General features: G+C 35.1%; 1 protein-coding gene across 1 annotated transcript in view; it reads left to right on the top strand.

Annotated features, from left to right (window-relative positions):
• The window catches only part of CFAP47 (cilia and flagella associated protein 47), a 545,688-nt gene that overhangs the window by 225,112 nt on the left and 303,684 nt on the right, over positions 1–16,892 (top strand). The window contains exons 34-36 of the mRNA XM_053202225.1: positions 2,476–2,478; positions 9,853–9,950; positions 10,557–10,673. Coding sequence (XP_053058200.1) covers positions 2,476–2,478; positions 9,853–9,950; positions 10,557–10,673 — 218 coding nt within the window. The remainder of the gene's footprint in view (positions 1–2,475; positions 2,479–9,852; positions 9,951–10,556; positions 10,674–16,892) is intronic.

Here is a 16,892-nt window from a genome sequence, read left to right on the forward strand (position 1 = left end):
ATTCTTTTTTATTTTCAATATTGATTTATTATACTTCTATTTTTTTTAAGTTTGTTTTTGAGAGAGAAAGAGAGACAGTGCAAGGGAGAGACAGAGACAGACACAGAGGGTCTGAAGAGGGATCTGTGCTGACAGCAGAGAGCCTGATGCGGGGCTTGAACTCATTAACCATGAGATCATGACCTGAGCGGAAGTCAGAAGTTTAACTGACTGAGCCATCTAGATGCCCCAGTATACTTCTTGTTTTTTTTAAATCAGTCTTTGTCCATGGTAATTATCAGCTTATTACATGAGATTCTTTATTTTCTTTCTAGTTTAATGATGCACTTAATATGGAAGTTCTACCAAATATTATATACATTACCTTAATCTCATGTGGTTGATCTTATAATTATTTAGCATTCACATATCTTCATAATTGAGAAGCAAAATGATTTTTGCATTAAAGTACATATTATATTGTATTTCTAAAGTGTTTTAAAGTAATTAAAAATGCACTGTTATCTGTTATAAATGTAAGCACAAAACTCCTCAAAAATACTAGCAAATAGAATCCAACAGCATTTTAAAAGGATTAAACAAAATTACTAGGTGAGATTCATCCCAGGAGTGCAAGATCGGCTTAATATATACATTCCAATCAATGTGATACTCCACATTAATAGAATATAAAGAAAAATAAAAGAGACCATTTCAAAGGATACAGCAACAATGGAATCATATATCCAGCAGGAGACTTATACCAAGAATATATAAAAATACAACTGAACAATAAAAGAATAACCCAATTAAAAAGAAAAAAAAAGGAGATACTCAGATGGCCAACGAGCACATGAAAAGACACTCAATATCATTAGTCATTAGGGAAATGCAAAACAAAACCACAATGAAATAGCACTTGACACCAACTTAGATGACTAATTTTTTTTTTTTTTTAAGGAAAGAAACACTACAACAAATATTGGGAAAGATTTATAGAAATTGGAACCTTATATGCTGCTATAAAGATTATAAATGGTACAAACTGCTATGGAAAACAGTTTAATGTTCAACAGTTTAACATTTCTTAAAGTGTTAAAAAATAGATTGATTCAGCATTTCCACTCATTGGTTTATACTCAAAATTATTGAAAATATATATATTCACACAAAAATTCCTATATAAATGTTAATAGCAGCATTATTCATGATATCCAAAAAGTGGAAGCAAAGCAAATGCCCATAAACTGATGAATAGATAAACAAAATGTGGTATATATATAATGGAATGTTACTCAGCTATAAAAAGAAATCAAACAGGGGCACCTGGGTGGCTCAGTCGGTTGAGCATCCAACTTCGGCTCAGGTCATGATCTCATGGTTCATGGGTTTGAGCCCCGTGTCGGGCTCTGTGCTAATAGCTCAGAGTCTGGAGCCTGCGTCTCCCTTCTCTCTGCCTCTCCCTCGCTGGCACTCTCTCTGTCTCAAAAATAAATAAATGTTAAAAAATATTAAAAAACAGAAATGAAACATTGATACATGCTATGCATGAATGAACCTCAAAAGCATTATGGTAAGTTAAAGAAGCCATAGCACAAAAGGGCACATATTTTGATTCCGTATCTATATGTTTAGAACAGGCAAATCCATGGTGACTGAAAATAGGTCAGTTTTTTGTTTTTTGTTTTTTGTTTTTCCAGTGGAAGAGAGAAGAGGGAAAGGGGGAATAACAGCTAATAGGTATGGGATTTCCTATGTATTGATAAAAATGTTCTAAAATTAAATAGTGGTGGTGATCATACAGCTCTGTAAATATATTAAACATTAATGAATAGGACATTTGAATTGGGTGAAATTTATGTTATATGAGTTATATATCAATAAAGCTGTTATAAAACTGTACTATTTTAATCATCTAAAATATAATTTAAATAATCATGTTTATAAAAATAGTATGTGTATTTATACCTTTAATGCATGAAATGATTCAGTTTTATGTTTAACAGTCATATCTCTAATTCATAACACTATTTAGGACTATTTTAGTATTTCTGAATATTTGAAGTAATATGATATAAAAACAGGGAGAAATATAACTTCCGAATTACAATTTAAAAAAATTTCCGAGGATGCCTGGGTGGCTCAGTCAGTTGTTATGTCCGACTTTGGCTCAAGTCATGACCTCATGGTTTGTGAGTTTGAGTCCCACGTCGGGCTTGCAGCTCAGTGTGGAGCCTGCTTCAGATCCTGTGTCTCCCTCACTGTCTGCCCCTCCCCTGCTTTTGGTCTCTCTCTCAAAAATAAAATAAACATTAAAAAAAAAACCCTCCAGTCCTTTTTAGAGTTCCATATCTCTCCCCCTTTACAGTAGTCTTAAATAATGTCTTTGCCTGTTAAAAAAGAAAATTTCTGAATTTTCTCTTTCCTGATAAAGGAGGACTAGATGAGCTTGCTCCTTCTCTCTCTAAAAAACAACCCTAGACCAACACTTCTCAGGTGGTAATATGAATATAACTCACTTGGAGTTTTTGCTAAACTTTTTATGTTTTAGGAGTTTTTGTGTGGGGCCTGAAATTCTGCGTTTATGACAAGGTTCAATTTCATGAAGTTGCTGCTGATTCACATAGCACACTTTGAGTAGCAAAATCTTGGATTATAGTAGAGAGAATAGCCTAGATCAACAGAATTAACAGCAAACTAAAAAAGCCGAGAAATCCTTGATATACCTCAACCTGTGGTAAGCTGTGGTAGGGGCATGGTAGCAGCCTTTTGTATGAATGACAGGCTACAGGTGTGGGATCAGATTAAGAAAGTGTGGTTCTTACTTCTTTTCAACACTGTTCCGGAGGATTATTGCCATCCTGTTCACACAGACAGCCATGTTTGAACAGCAAAAATGCATGCCAAGTGCTGCTTAAGAAGTAATAACAAAGCAGTTCCAAAGTTGTAATGGGTTGAAGAAAAATAGGTGCCACTGTTTTTCCACTCAGGGAGGTAGAAGACTGGGAAGACTTTCGTTCCATCCTTAAAATAACAGCAAAAACATATACATAACATCAGCCAAAAACATACAAATAGCAAATTCCCAAATGTTTTAAGCTCCCTTAGGAAGCTAAAGTTGTAGGGCAACTAGCCTAAAGTTCAAGGAGGAGGTGTTTACAGGAAGAAATGGCATGATAACAATTGTCTACTTGTAGTAGAGACAGCTAGGCACTGATAAGAGATGAGTTAGGATGGTTGGTGAATTGGTAGAGACCAAGAGTACAGTCCTGAGAGAGCATGAAGTCCCTAGGGGCCCCAGCATTAGGGAGAGTCTGCATCTTCTTGCAGGGTTTTACTCCACAAACCTCACTGGTTGCTCAGGGAATTGACTATGGAGTGAGTCTGGAGAATGTATCCCTCTTGGCATAGACCTGGGGGAGGGGCATGCAATTCACCCAATGCCTCTGTTCCCTATAGAACAAAAACAGTAATCTATGGGCAGAAGGACCACACATGCACACATGGTGAAATCTCACTGGAGCTGAAAAAAGAAATGAAAAATAATAACAACACTACCAACAACAAACCACCTCTACCCCTGGGAAAGGGGCTGAAATTCAATATGACAGTCAAGTAGAAAATCCCAAAGAATCTATAAGAAATCTCCTAGGATCAGTACAGTTTGCCATGGTTGTAGGATGGATATATAATCAGTATATAAAAATAAATTGTTTCTATATAGTGGCAGCAAACAGTTGGAATTTGCAATAAAAAAATATAAGCACTGGGTGTTATATGTAAATGAAGAATCGCTAAATTCAACTCCTGAAAACAGTATTACATTATATGTTAACTAGCTAGAATTTAAATAAAAACTGTATCTTTCTCTCTCTCTCTCTCTCTCTCTGTGTGTGTGTGTGTGTGTGTGTGTGTAATAAAATACTTAAATATGAATTCAGTGAAATATATGCAGAATATATATACTGAACGTTAAAAAATAGTGAGGAAAGTAAAAGGACTAAATAAATAGAGAAATATACCATGCACATAGAACTGGAAGACACAATATTAAGATAATTTTTGTCGGCTTTGCCAAATTGATCTATAGATTCAATGTAACCCTAGTGAAAATCCTACCTCACTTTTTTTAGTAGGTATCAATAAGTTGACCCTAAAATGTACTTGAGAATTTGGGGGATGAAACTTTTCTGTATGGAAATGTGGTAAATACGTGACAACACATCCCTCAAAATCCTAGAAGTGTACACTACTAAGAATGAATGTTAGTGCATGTAGTTTTTTTGTTTTGTTTTTTAATCAGCCAAGACATAGAAGTAATCCAGGATTGAATGCAGACTGTGTCAAATGAATCTAGCTGCATTACAAATGTTTGACAACCTCGTTGAATATAATAGAGAAGAAAGGTGCTGACTAAATTGTCTTTTGAAAGCAATATCACAACTGCATACTCTAGAACTAAAGACAAAAAGATCTGTACATGCACATGATACTCTGCTTTCTTGCAAGAGTATGGGTTTGCAATTCCAAAATTATATTTATACTAGAGTTGAAAAAATAAATATGTTGTCAGTAACAAAAACCAGGTTTTTCACTCTTGAAGAGTGAAGTTAGGAATAAGGAAGGGGGGCTGCCTGGGTGGTTCATTGGGTTAAGCGTCCAACTCCTGGTTTTGGCTCAGGTCATGATCATGGGTTCGAACCCTGTGTTGGGCTCTGTGCTGGCAGCATGGAGCCTGCTTGGGATTCTCTCTCTCCCTCTCTCTCTGTGCCTCCCCCACTCATGCTGTCTCTGTCTCTCTGGAAATAAATAAATTAACTTTAAAAATTAGAAAAAAAAGAAATAAGGAAAAGAGGAAGGTCATAATGAGTCCTTTGGTGCTGATTGCAGTTGGTGGAGTTGGAAGTAACAGTGTAACAGTTTTTGCTATATTGTAATCTATTTATTGGCTTCTAGTTAGGAGATTTTTCATGAGTTGTTTTCCTGTTATGGGTGTGATCTATCCTCAACAAGATGTTAAATCCCTTTAGAGTAATTTCTGTCTCTTCTCTAATATTGATACAAGATGACATTGGGATATTTAGAGGACATGGTCCATATCAAATACTTCATGACTGATTCACTATCAACTTGAAAGCCTAGTAAATTGGCTTTTTCAGATTAAAGTTAGAATTGCTTCCAATTTTTAAAAAATGAGACCCTTTGCTTTTATTAAAAGCCATAGGTGGTCCATATACATTAAGAGAAGCACATTTAGGTTATAAATATTCAGTCAACCAGAAATGAGCATTTTAAACTCATTACCTTGTCTCACATCTTATATCAGATACACAGTTATTTATAGGTTTTTATCAGGAAAAAATACTTTGAAATATATAACAGAAAATGTTGTTTGCTATGTACTAGTTGAAAATTTCTAGTGATCTTTGTTTGATAGACTGATTTTGAAATAATATGCTATAGAACTCCAATTGACCAACTGTTTAATGTTGTAGCATCTCAGATGAAAACATACCAGGCACTGTTTTTGTGAAGTATCTAGGACATCTGTTGCTCCTGGGAAATCTGTCTTCCAGTTCCAGATGTAAAGCAATCTTGTTTTGTGAAGTTAATATACATATCATGAACATATCTTACCATAGTTTCTTCTTCACAGAAAGTGAGAGTCAAGGAATTTGAGGGTATTTGTGAAGACTGCCAGTGTTTCCCCTTGATTTCAGATAAGACATCATCTCAGACCTTTAAGAATTTAAGCCATTTGGAATACTTGTTTGTTGCTTTTGTTTTCTTTTCAAGTTCTTAATTTTAATCCCAATTAGTTAATATACAGTGCTATACTAGCTTCAGATGTACAACATAGTGATTCAACAACTAAGTACATCACCTGGTGCTCATCAAGACAAGTGCACTCCTTAATCCCCATCAACTACTCAACCTACCTCCCCACCCTCACTCCCCCAGCAACCACCAATTTGTTCTCTGTAATCAAGAGTCTGTCTCTTGGTTTCTCTCTCTCTCTCTCTCTTTTCTCTTTGCTCATTTGTTTTGTTTTTCACATTCTACGCATGAATGAAATTACATGGCAACCAATCCTCTCTGACCCATTTTGCTCAGCATAATACTCACTAACTCCATCCACAGTGTTGCAAATGGCAAGATTTCATTCTTTTTTTAGGCTGGGTAATATTCTATATATCACATCTTCTTTATACATTCATCAGTTGGTGGACACTTGGACTGCTTCCATATCTTGGCTATTGCAAATAAAGCTGCTATAAATGTAGGGGTGCATGCATCACTTTGAATTATTGTTTTTGTATTCTTTGGGTAAATACCCAGTAGTGCCATTACTGGATCATAGGGTAGTCCGATTTTTAACTTTTTGAGGGACCTCCATGTTGTTTTCCACAGGGGCCGCCCCAGTTTGCGTTCCCACCAATAATGCACGAGGGTTCTTTTTTTTCCACACGATCGCCAACACCTACTGTTTTTTGTGTTGTGTGATTTTAGCCATTCTAACAGGTGTAAGGTGATACTTCATTGTAATTTTGATTGTATTTCCCTCATGGTAAGTGATGATGAACATCTTTTCATGTGTCTTTTGGCCATCTGTATGTCTTCTTTTGAGAAATATCTATTATGTCTTCTGCCCATTTTTAATTGAATTAGTTTTTGGGTGTTGAGTTGTATATGTTCTTTATATATTTTAGATACTAATCCTTTCCAATTATCATTTGCACATATTTTCTCTCATTCTGTAGGCTGCCTTTTAGTTTTGTTTATTCTTTCCTTTGCTGTGCAGAAAGTTTTTTATTTTGATGCAGTCCCAAGTTTGTTTTTGCTTTTGTTTCCCTTGCCTCAGGAGACATATCTAGGAAAAAGTTGCTATGGCCAATGTCAAAGAGGTTACTGCCTGTGTTCTCTTCGAGGGTTTTTATGGTTTCAAGTCTCACATTAAAGTCTTTAATCCATTTTGAATTTATTTTTGTGTATGGTATAAGAAAGTAGTCCAGTTTCTTTCTTTTCCATGTTGCTGTCCAGTTTTCCCAGCACCATTTGTTGAAGAAACTATCCTTTTCTCATTAGATGTTCTTTCCTGCTTGGTCAAAGATTACTTGACCAAACAGTTGTAGGTTTATTTCTGGATTTCCTATTTTGTTCTTTTGATATATGTATCTTTTTTGTGTGTGTGTGCTCGTACCATACTGTTTTGATCACTACTGCTTTGTAATATAACTTGAAGTCCGGAATTGTGATGCCTCTAGATGTGCTATTCTTTTTCAAGGTTGCTTTGGCTATATGGGGTCTTTTGGGGTTCCATACAAATTTTAGGATTGTTTTTTCTAGTGCTGTGATCAATGCTGTTGGTATGTTCATTAGGATTGATTTGAATGTGTAGATTACTTTGGATAGTATAGACATCTTAATAATATTTTTACTTCCAATCCTTGAGCATGGAATGTCTTTCCATTTCCTAATGTCATCTTCAATATCTTTCATCACTATTTTATAGTATAGGCCTTTCACCTCTTTGGATAGACTTCTTCATAGGTATCTTACTGGTTTTTGTGTACTTGTAAATAAGGCTGATTCCTTAATTTCTCTTTCTGCTGCTTCATTATTGGTGTATAGAAATGCAACATATTTATGTAGATTGATTTTATGTCCTGCAACTTAACTGAATTCATTTATCAATTCTAGCTGTTTTTTTTTTTTTTCATGGAGTCTTTTGGGTTTTCTATATATAGTATCATGTCATCTGCAAATAGTGAAAGTTTAACATCTTCCTTACTGATTTGGATGCTTTTTATTTGTTTTTCTTGTCTGATTGCTGTGGCTAGTACTTACAGTACTATGGGATAGAAGTAGTTAGAGTGGGGCTCCTGGGTGGCTCATTCGGTTAAGCATCCAACTCTTCATTTCATCTCAGGTCCTGATCTCATGGTTCTTGAAATTAGCTCTGTGTCAGGCTCTGTGCTGACAGTGTGGAGCCTGCTTGGGATTCTCTCTCCTTCTCTCTCTGCCCCTCCCCTACATGTGTGCTCCCCTCAAAAATAAATAAATAAACATTTTTTTTTAAAAGAGAAGTAGTGAGAGTGGATATAGCTGTCTTGTTCTCATCCATAGAGGAAAAGTTCTCAGTGTTTCCCTTTTAAGGATCATGTTAGCAGTGCGTTTTTCAAAGATGGCCTCTATTAGGTTGAGGTATGTTTCCTCTAAACCTGTTTTGGTAAGGGTTTTATCATGAATGGATATTGTTCTTTGTCAAATGCTTTTTCTGCATTTATTGAAATGATCATACAGTTCTTATCCATTATCTTATTGATGTGATGTATCATATTGATTTGCAAATATTGAGCTACTCTTGTAACCTATGTAACGCAATGATGTATTCATTGATATAAGTGGAGTACTAAAGTCCCTTACTATTATTGTATTCTTGATCCATTCCTTTATGTTTATTATTAAACTGTTTTATGTATTTGGGTGCTTTTGTGTTGGGTGCATAAATATTTACAATTGTTTTATTTTTTTATTGCTTCCCTTATTCTTATATAGTATCCTTATTTGTCTCTTGTTACATTCTTTGTTTTACTGTCTAGTTTGTCCAGTACCTTTTGGAAACTTTTTAGAAAAAAGGCAATGTCTCATTCAACATAGCAAAACTTTCTGATGTTTATGTAACCCTTTTTTCCTCCCTAATATAGGACAATCTTTAAGATATTTACCACATATCTAGATATTTTCACTTTGGTTTTAGTCTCAGTGTAGCAGTCATCTCTATAACTGACCCATTCCTTTTATTATCCCTTCATCTTCTATTAACTTTTATAGATAAATTCTGGTTTCTTTAAGCCATAAATCTCCTACCCTTTCCACATACTACCAAATCTGGATTAATTTCTTCAACAGTTAGGGAAACTGGCACCTAAACTTTAGAGTTACAGGAAACTTCATGCCTTCTGAGTTGCCTTCCCCATGTTGATGATCATTGATCAAACATTTGAATGCTAGGGAACTCAAGAGAATGACTAATGTTGAAATACTGGAATGTTCTTCCATTGCTGCATGGTAATATATTCTTCAGAGTTCTTCAATTAGAAATAAAGGGACCAGGGGTGCCTGAGTGGCACAGTCAGTTGAGCATCTAACTCTTGATTTCAGCTCAAGTTATGATCCCAGTGTCATGGGATTGAGCCCCACGTTGGCCTCCATGCTGAGTGTGGAGCCTGCTTAAGATTCTCTCTCTCTGTCTCTCTTCCTCTGCCCCTCTCCCCTGCTAGCTCTCTCTCCATATCTAAAAAATAAAAAACAACAAAATAAAAATGAAGAAACCAGTTTTCAGTTGCTTATAAAACCGTACAGATATATTTCATGTATTAAGCTTCTGAGTTTTATATTTTGCCTTTATTTGCAAAATAGTATTTTTTTCTTTTTCAAGCAAAGGCAATTTTTCTTACTGTTGCTCAAATTTTAATAAGATAGCACTTATGCTTTTTTCCCCCACTTTTCCCATTTTTCTTTTTTTCATCAGTCCATTTTCCTTTTGAAGGAATAGAAAATTCCAGATTATTTCCCTCTTCTTTTGTGTGTCACTTTGGAAGAAAATCTCTCAAGGACTGTGATTCCTTGAAAACCAGAGAAATAAAGCCAGGCACATGTTCTCTTTTCCTTTATGTTTGAACTGTCCACTAAATATCTCCATAGTGTGAATGATTTTGAAAGCATTTTTTTTCTGTAATGTCTGTCAATTTTAAATATATTCTGCATTATACAGTGATAAGATCAGAATACATTTAGACAGTACCATAAGTTATCTTTCTAGAAAAGCAAAACTAATGTTATATTTACTCTCTGTCTTTTTTGTGACAGGAGTTATTCCCTCTGAGAGATGGATAGTAAATTTTGACCAGGACCTTTTAGATGGCCTTGTTTTTGCAACACAATTGGGAGCCTATTGTCCATTTTTGGTAAGAGTCATTTTTATGCAGAATGGTATTTATTATTTGAAAGAACTTAGTAATTAAAATTCAAAGTATTGTCTATAAGCTGATTCTTTTAAATGTTTTTTAAACATTTAAAAAGTCACACCTGAATATGAATGGCTAGCATTCTATTTTTGTTTATTCTGTTATTTTGATTGTGATAATCTACTTCTAGATGTTAATATTTAAATGATTCTTTGCTAGGGGCACCTAGGTGGCTCAGTCATTTAAGCATCCGACTTCAGCTCAAGTCATGATAACACAGTCCATGGGTTAAAGCCCTACATCGGGCTCTGGGCTGATAGCTCAGAGCCTGGAGTCTGTTTCAGATTCTGTCTCTGTCTCTGTCTCTCTCTCTCTCTCTCTGTCTCTCTCTCTCTCTCTCTCTCTCTCTCCCTCCCTCCCTCCCTCCCTCCCTCTCCCTCTCCCTCTCCTCCTCCTCCTCCCCCACTTGCACTGTCTCTCTCTCTCAAAAATCTTAAAAATCTTTTAAAAAATAAAAAAAAAATAAATGATTCTTTGCTAAAGAGAACAGTTAAAAAGCAGTAATTTTTATTCTGTTACTAAAGATTTGATTGTTGTCTTTTCAAGATTGAGTCACATCTTATAAATATGTATACACAACCAAAAAGTTCTGAACAGTATCTGCACAACTGCCTGATCATTGTGAATGTACTTCGTGAAATTGGCTTTGACATTGACATACAGGTGGGTGCCTTTATATCACACATTCCGTAAGTCTGAGTTTCTTCTTTTCATATTATTTTCTAGTCTTATTACGTATGATTAGAAAATAAAAATTGTATATTTTTAGTTTATAAAATGTGATTTTTGTAGGTGTACAATGTGATGATTTAATATACAATGTGAAATGATTACCACAATTGAGTTAATTAACACATCTATCCCCTCACATACTTACCATTATGTGTGTATGTGTGTGTGGTGAGAACACTTAAGATCCAACATCTCCCCATTTCCCCCATCTCCCTCTGGTGGCAACCACCATTCTACTCTCAGGTTCCATGGATTTGACTTTTTTGGATTCCACATACAATTGAAATAAAAAAAAAAAATACTTGCCTTACAGCGTCTGGCTTATTTTACTGAGCATAATGTCCTCCCATTTCATCCATGTTGTCACAAATGACAGGATTTCTTTTTTATGACTATTCCATTGTGAGTATATACCACATTTTCTTTATCTATTCATCCGTCGACAGATAGGTTGTTCCAGATCTTTGATATTATGAATAATGCTGCAATTGAACATGGGTGTGCAAATATCTCTGAGATGCTGATTTCATTTCCTTTAGATATATACCCAGAAATAAGGTTGCTGGACCATATGGTAGGTCTGTTTTTAATTTTTTAGAGGACCCCCATACGGTTTTCCATAATGGCTATATAACAAGGCACATTTCCATCAACAGTGTGCAAAGATTCCCCTTTTTCCACATCCTTGCCACTGCTTCACCTCTCTTTATATATATATATATATATATATATATATATATATATATATATATGTATGTATATATGTATATATTTAATATATGAAATTTATTGTCAAATTGGTTTCCATACAACACCCAGTGCTCATCCCAAAAGATGCCCTCTTCAGTGCCCATCACCTACCCTCCCCTCCCTCCCACCCCCCATCAACCCTCAGTTTGTTCTCAGTTTTTAAGAGTCTCTTATGCTTTGGCTCTCTCCCACTCTAACCTCTTTTTTTTTTTTCCTTCCCCTCCCCCATGGGTTTCTGTTAAGTTTCTCAGGATCCACATAAGGGTGAAAGCATATGGTATCTGTCTTTCTGTGTATGGCTTATTTCACTTAGCATCACACTCTCCAGTTCCATCCACGTTGCTACAAAAGGCCATATTTCATTCTTTCTCATTGCCACGTAGTACTCCATTGTGTATATAAACCACAATTTCTTGATCCATTCATCAGTTGATGGACATTTAGGCTCTTTCCACAATTTGGCTATCGTTGAGAGTACTGCTATAAACATTGGGGTACAAATGCCCCTATGCATCAGTACTCCTGTATCCCTTGGGTAAATTCCTAGCAGTGCTACTGCTGGGTCATAGGGTAGGTCTATTTTTAATTTTCTGAGGAACCTCCACACTTTTCCAGAGTGGCTGCACCAATTTGCATTCCCACCAACAGTGCAAGAGGGTTCCCGTTTCTCCACATCCTCGCCAGCATCTATAGTCTCCTGATTTGTTCATTTTGGCCACTCTGACTGACGTGAGGTGATATCTGAGTGTGGTTTTGATTTGTATTTCCCTGATGACACCTCTCCTCTTTTTTGATAATAGTTATTTTAACAGGTGTGAGGTAATATCTCCTTGTGGTTTTGATTTATATTTCCCTCATGGTTAGTGATGTTGAACACCTTTTCATGTACCTATTGGCCATTTATATGTTTTCTTTGGGAAAGTGTTAGTTGACTCCCTGTTCTCATATTTTGTAAGCTCTTGCTGAAATGTGGAATTTGAAATATGACTTCACAAAAATCTACTGGATATTTTGAAATCTATATAATTAATGTATATCCAGCTGTGTGTGATAAGAAGGTAGCTCTAAAGATAGCTCCAGTTTTCTTAAACCCTAAGACTGAACTTGAGTGATTTAGTAACACTACTTAAGCTCTAAGAATTAATTAAAGGAGCAAAGTTGTTTGAATATAGATGCATTATCATTTATTAATTTAGCTAAAAAAACTTTCACTTTGGTTTTAAAATAAATATTCATGTAGAGATCGCAGTGGCAATATATATTACTACGTTTGGATCTCCAAGTTCTAATTCCATCTGGCTTTTTACATCAAGTTCTCATTATCAGTAATCAAAACCATTATATGCTTACTATTTTTAAGCTCTTTGTTAGAGTGATAAAATAGTATAATAAATGATTTCTTACTTTGAAGAATATACAAAGTCATTGGATAATCTAGATATATACATATTAAATGATAAATAACATTCTACTCATGTAATTGTCATAAAAGGAAAAAAATAAAGTGTAGAATTCAGATAAGTAAGAGATCAGTATGATCTAGATTGATCCATCAAAGACTATGTGGAGAAGGCAGTGCTTATTTGGGTTCTTGAAGGGTGGATTGGATCTGGATTGGTAGTGGTAAGAGAGGAAGGAGTTTACTCAGAGGAAACAACATAAACAGAATGTCAAATGGAATATTTGACATACATTAAGGAAATTCTGTGAATAGATTCCTTAGTTGAATTTTGGGATTAGAAAAAATCAATATAGGTATATATTGGGATACTGGGTGTCAGCATAAAAAGTCAGAAGTTTACGATGGGGTATTATGGGCATAAAGATATTTGCTTTCATAACTATGGTCGGAATGGACTTGATGGGAGAGGGACTGGAGATAGGGAACACAGACCAATCAAAATATAATTTCATTTAGTCAAGGTGGAAAGTGTTTTCTCTACTCATGACATTTAAATGGAAACTTAAAATAATAAGCTGATATAGGAGACATTTGAAATTTGCTAGTTCTTGTTAACAGTCACAAAAGATGGGCACAGAAGAAAGACCATTACAAGTAACTCTTGAGTTTTCTGTTCCATGATGCAAGAGAGATTGATGATGCCAGTGCCCACATATGGCTTGGTATAAAGTTGTTCCTTATACCTGCTGGAGAAATAACATTTCATAATGGCTTGCTTTTCCTTGTACTAAAGTCACTTGCATGTTAAACTCACTTTGTTTCAGGTCTGACATTTACATTCTTTTATATTGGTGTAGCTGTAAAGAGAAACTGTATTGTAGGATTTGACCAGAGCTTTCTTTTATAAGAGAGCTTTAAAGATAAATCGCAATGAAAGACTTTGGTTTCAGAGAACAAAAATACTACAATTTCTGTCAATTAAACAAATTGAATATCCTCCACAAAAGACACTGGATAGACCCTGCAAAGGGTACAGATATGATTAAACCACAGTTATGCCTTCAAAGCTGTATTAATAGTGACAAGTATATGAGAAAGAGCTGATGCAAAACAGATAGTGAATGCACAATACACATGGAAGAGATGTGATATGGGAATCAAAAGGGACAGGAATCATTCTGGTACAGGAACCAAGAAGAGTTGCATGGGGCATTTGATGTTTAAGGTGGCCCTTGAAAATTTGGTATGGGTTCACAAGAAACTGAAAATATTTTTGTTTTTGAAAATATAGTTCATCATACACTGTAATTCTCTCCTTTGTTTTTTTATTGCCTCAGGTATGTTGTCTCAAAAGTTTTATTTTATTGTATAGCCAAAACATATTTTAAAATGTGAGTATCTAATACATAAAAACGTAAAGAAGGTGTCTAAAATTTGATGAATGGCAAAATTGACAGCTAACTGATAAATTACCAAGTTTTTACCAACCAGTTCCTATTCCTTAACTTTTTATCAGCCTGAATTTGCCAACCACATTAAATAGCAATGTTTAAAAATATGAAATTAACTTAACCATAGTGAATGAATGCTGATGCTTAGCACTGGTTCACATTTAAGACAAATGAAATTCAACACTGGACATATTTATTACTGTTTAAGTTTCTTATTTATTGTGTTCTTTGCAAGTGTGGAATCAGCTGGCTATGTTTCTGTGGCTGTGTTGTGTCCTGTTATGGAATCCTGCTAGCTAGAATGTAACAATTATTTACATATTCTCCCTTTTATGACATGCTTTATATTTGAAGCAAAAATATGGTGTGAATTGTTTGGACTCAGTATAGAATGTAATTTTAGTCCCTTATGTAGAGAAATGGATCTAAAAAATAAATACGATAGTTAACAGAAGTTGTACTATACCTAATTCACTGAGTAGTGATGGGAGCTAATGTTGAATAGATATTCTAACTTTTCTCTTAAAAATTTTGTTTGATTTTATCAACTTGGATGCTTATAGCATTAAATAACAGAATTAATGAGTGAAAGTGCTTTAAAAATAAAAAAAAATGAACATTTTACATTAGATAAAGTCAGGCATTAGGAGATTATAAGGATAGTTTCTCAGTAAAGCTATTAGAGATTCATTTTTGCTCAGCCCTTCTCAGCCTGCTGGCTTTGTTTTAGGCATGTGCACTAATAACCACAAATTTCTACTGAAATTCTCCTGTTAATCAAGATCATGGCACTGTATCGTAGCGGGACTTGAATTAGGTTTACCAGATTTCTCCTCCAGCATTTTTCTCTATTATGACCTTTTTTGTTTAATTCTTCATCTTTTATGAATCTAGTTGGAAAATACTATCATTGGGGGGAGGGGGAAAATGAACCAATACAGTTAAAGTTATTCTAGGTTACCCTGTATAGAGAAAGTAATGATTATATCTTTGAAAGATATTTCACCTAAAAATCTTGTTTTAAACAAACCTAACTTATTTAACATTTGGATTTTCAAGCCTGTGATTGGCTAAGGTGTAATTGCTTTAGATTATGTTCATTGGAATTTATTATAAGGAAAGTAAGGATGTTCTTTTCTCTGTTTTTTTTCAGTCTAATATCTTAATGATGAAACATATTTTTTCCATTAAGATAAATGTATTTTTTTTAATTACCAAATTATTACATTTTCAGCCCATTATATATTTTTCAAAGATAATTTTGGGGAATAATTATGTATTGCTACCTATATATTTGATTCTGTAATCACTAAAAAAAAGTGTTCAAAAGGCTTTTATTGACCTGAGACTTGAGCCTGGAGTGTTCTGCCACTAATCTTCCCCTTTCCCCAACAAACACATTTCCCATCACTCTAGACAGCCCTCTTTGAATCACACTCATAGGCTGGCCCATTCCAAAGGGCCCAGCAGCACCATATTTTTCACTTTGTGGGAATTAAATTCTGTATTTAGTTTTTTAGTTTGTTTCTATCTCAAATAATTTTCCTTCATCTATTGACCAATGTTGTCTTTCATGAAGAAATGTGAGACCATAGAATACGGATGAGAAACTTTGGAGTCTTGGTGTATTTCTCAGTTTTCCTCAAATCAGGGTCACCAACAGCTTTCTACCCTGCAGAAGTAGGTCACCTCCCTTAGTTTTTACTAATATCCCATCCCCAGGAACTTTTACTGGTTAGTCTTACTGATTATTGACAAAGCAAGAAAGAACACTCTTCTCTTCTTCCAAAGAGGGAAAAGAACGTATTTGGGGATATGGACTAGGAGGTGATCATAGGAGCTGTCTTTATTCGCTGGTAACCGCTGCTGAACTTCAGAGTCAAGTGCATTAGTCCCCCATAACAGCATTAGGTCTCCTTGACTCCCACACTAGTTGCATTTCCAAGCCAGGACTGGATCATTTTCAGTTACTAACTTGAATGCATGCGATTAAATCATAGTGTGTCTTCATTTTATGAAAGTGTAGAGGGCTCCCTGTACATTGACAATTGCTTCTTTATCTGTGGTGTTTTATGTGTTTGAATTTTTGCCTTAGATCAGTCTCAATACTTTTTTGTTATGAATAATTCTTTCCTACCACCTTCACATTGTCCAAGGACATTGTAGGTCCTACATGATCTGATACGAAGAATCCTTCCTCCTACTTCTGACTCTCCTTTTTGTATTCAGTGTACATTCAGGCTGTGTTGATTGCCCCTGCTCTTATTCCTTTGCCATTCTGGGTTTTATCTCATCTGTTCCAACAACCATCACTAATTTATCTTGGTTATCAATATAATTACATTTTCTGACTTATTACAATTTGTATGTTCTGGGAAAAGTATTTTCCAACCCCCTGCCGCGCCGCATCTGCCTGAAATGTTGCTCCTGTGTTATTCCTTGTTGAGAAATCCAGGCCCTCACCCTGGCTTCCACACCCTGCACAGTGTGGCCCTGGTGCTCCTTAGTCTTTTCACATGCTACTTGTCCCTCCTTAGACCTTACACA

Source organism: Acinonyx jubatus, chromosome X (genome assembly GCF_027475565.1).
Source record: "Acinonyx jubatus isolate Ajub_Pintada_27869175 chromosome X, VMU_Ajub_asm_v1.0, whole genome shotgun sequence".
Lineage (NCBI taxonomy): Eukaryota > Metazoa > Chordata > Mammalia > Carnivora > Felidae > Acinonyx > Acinonyx jubatus.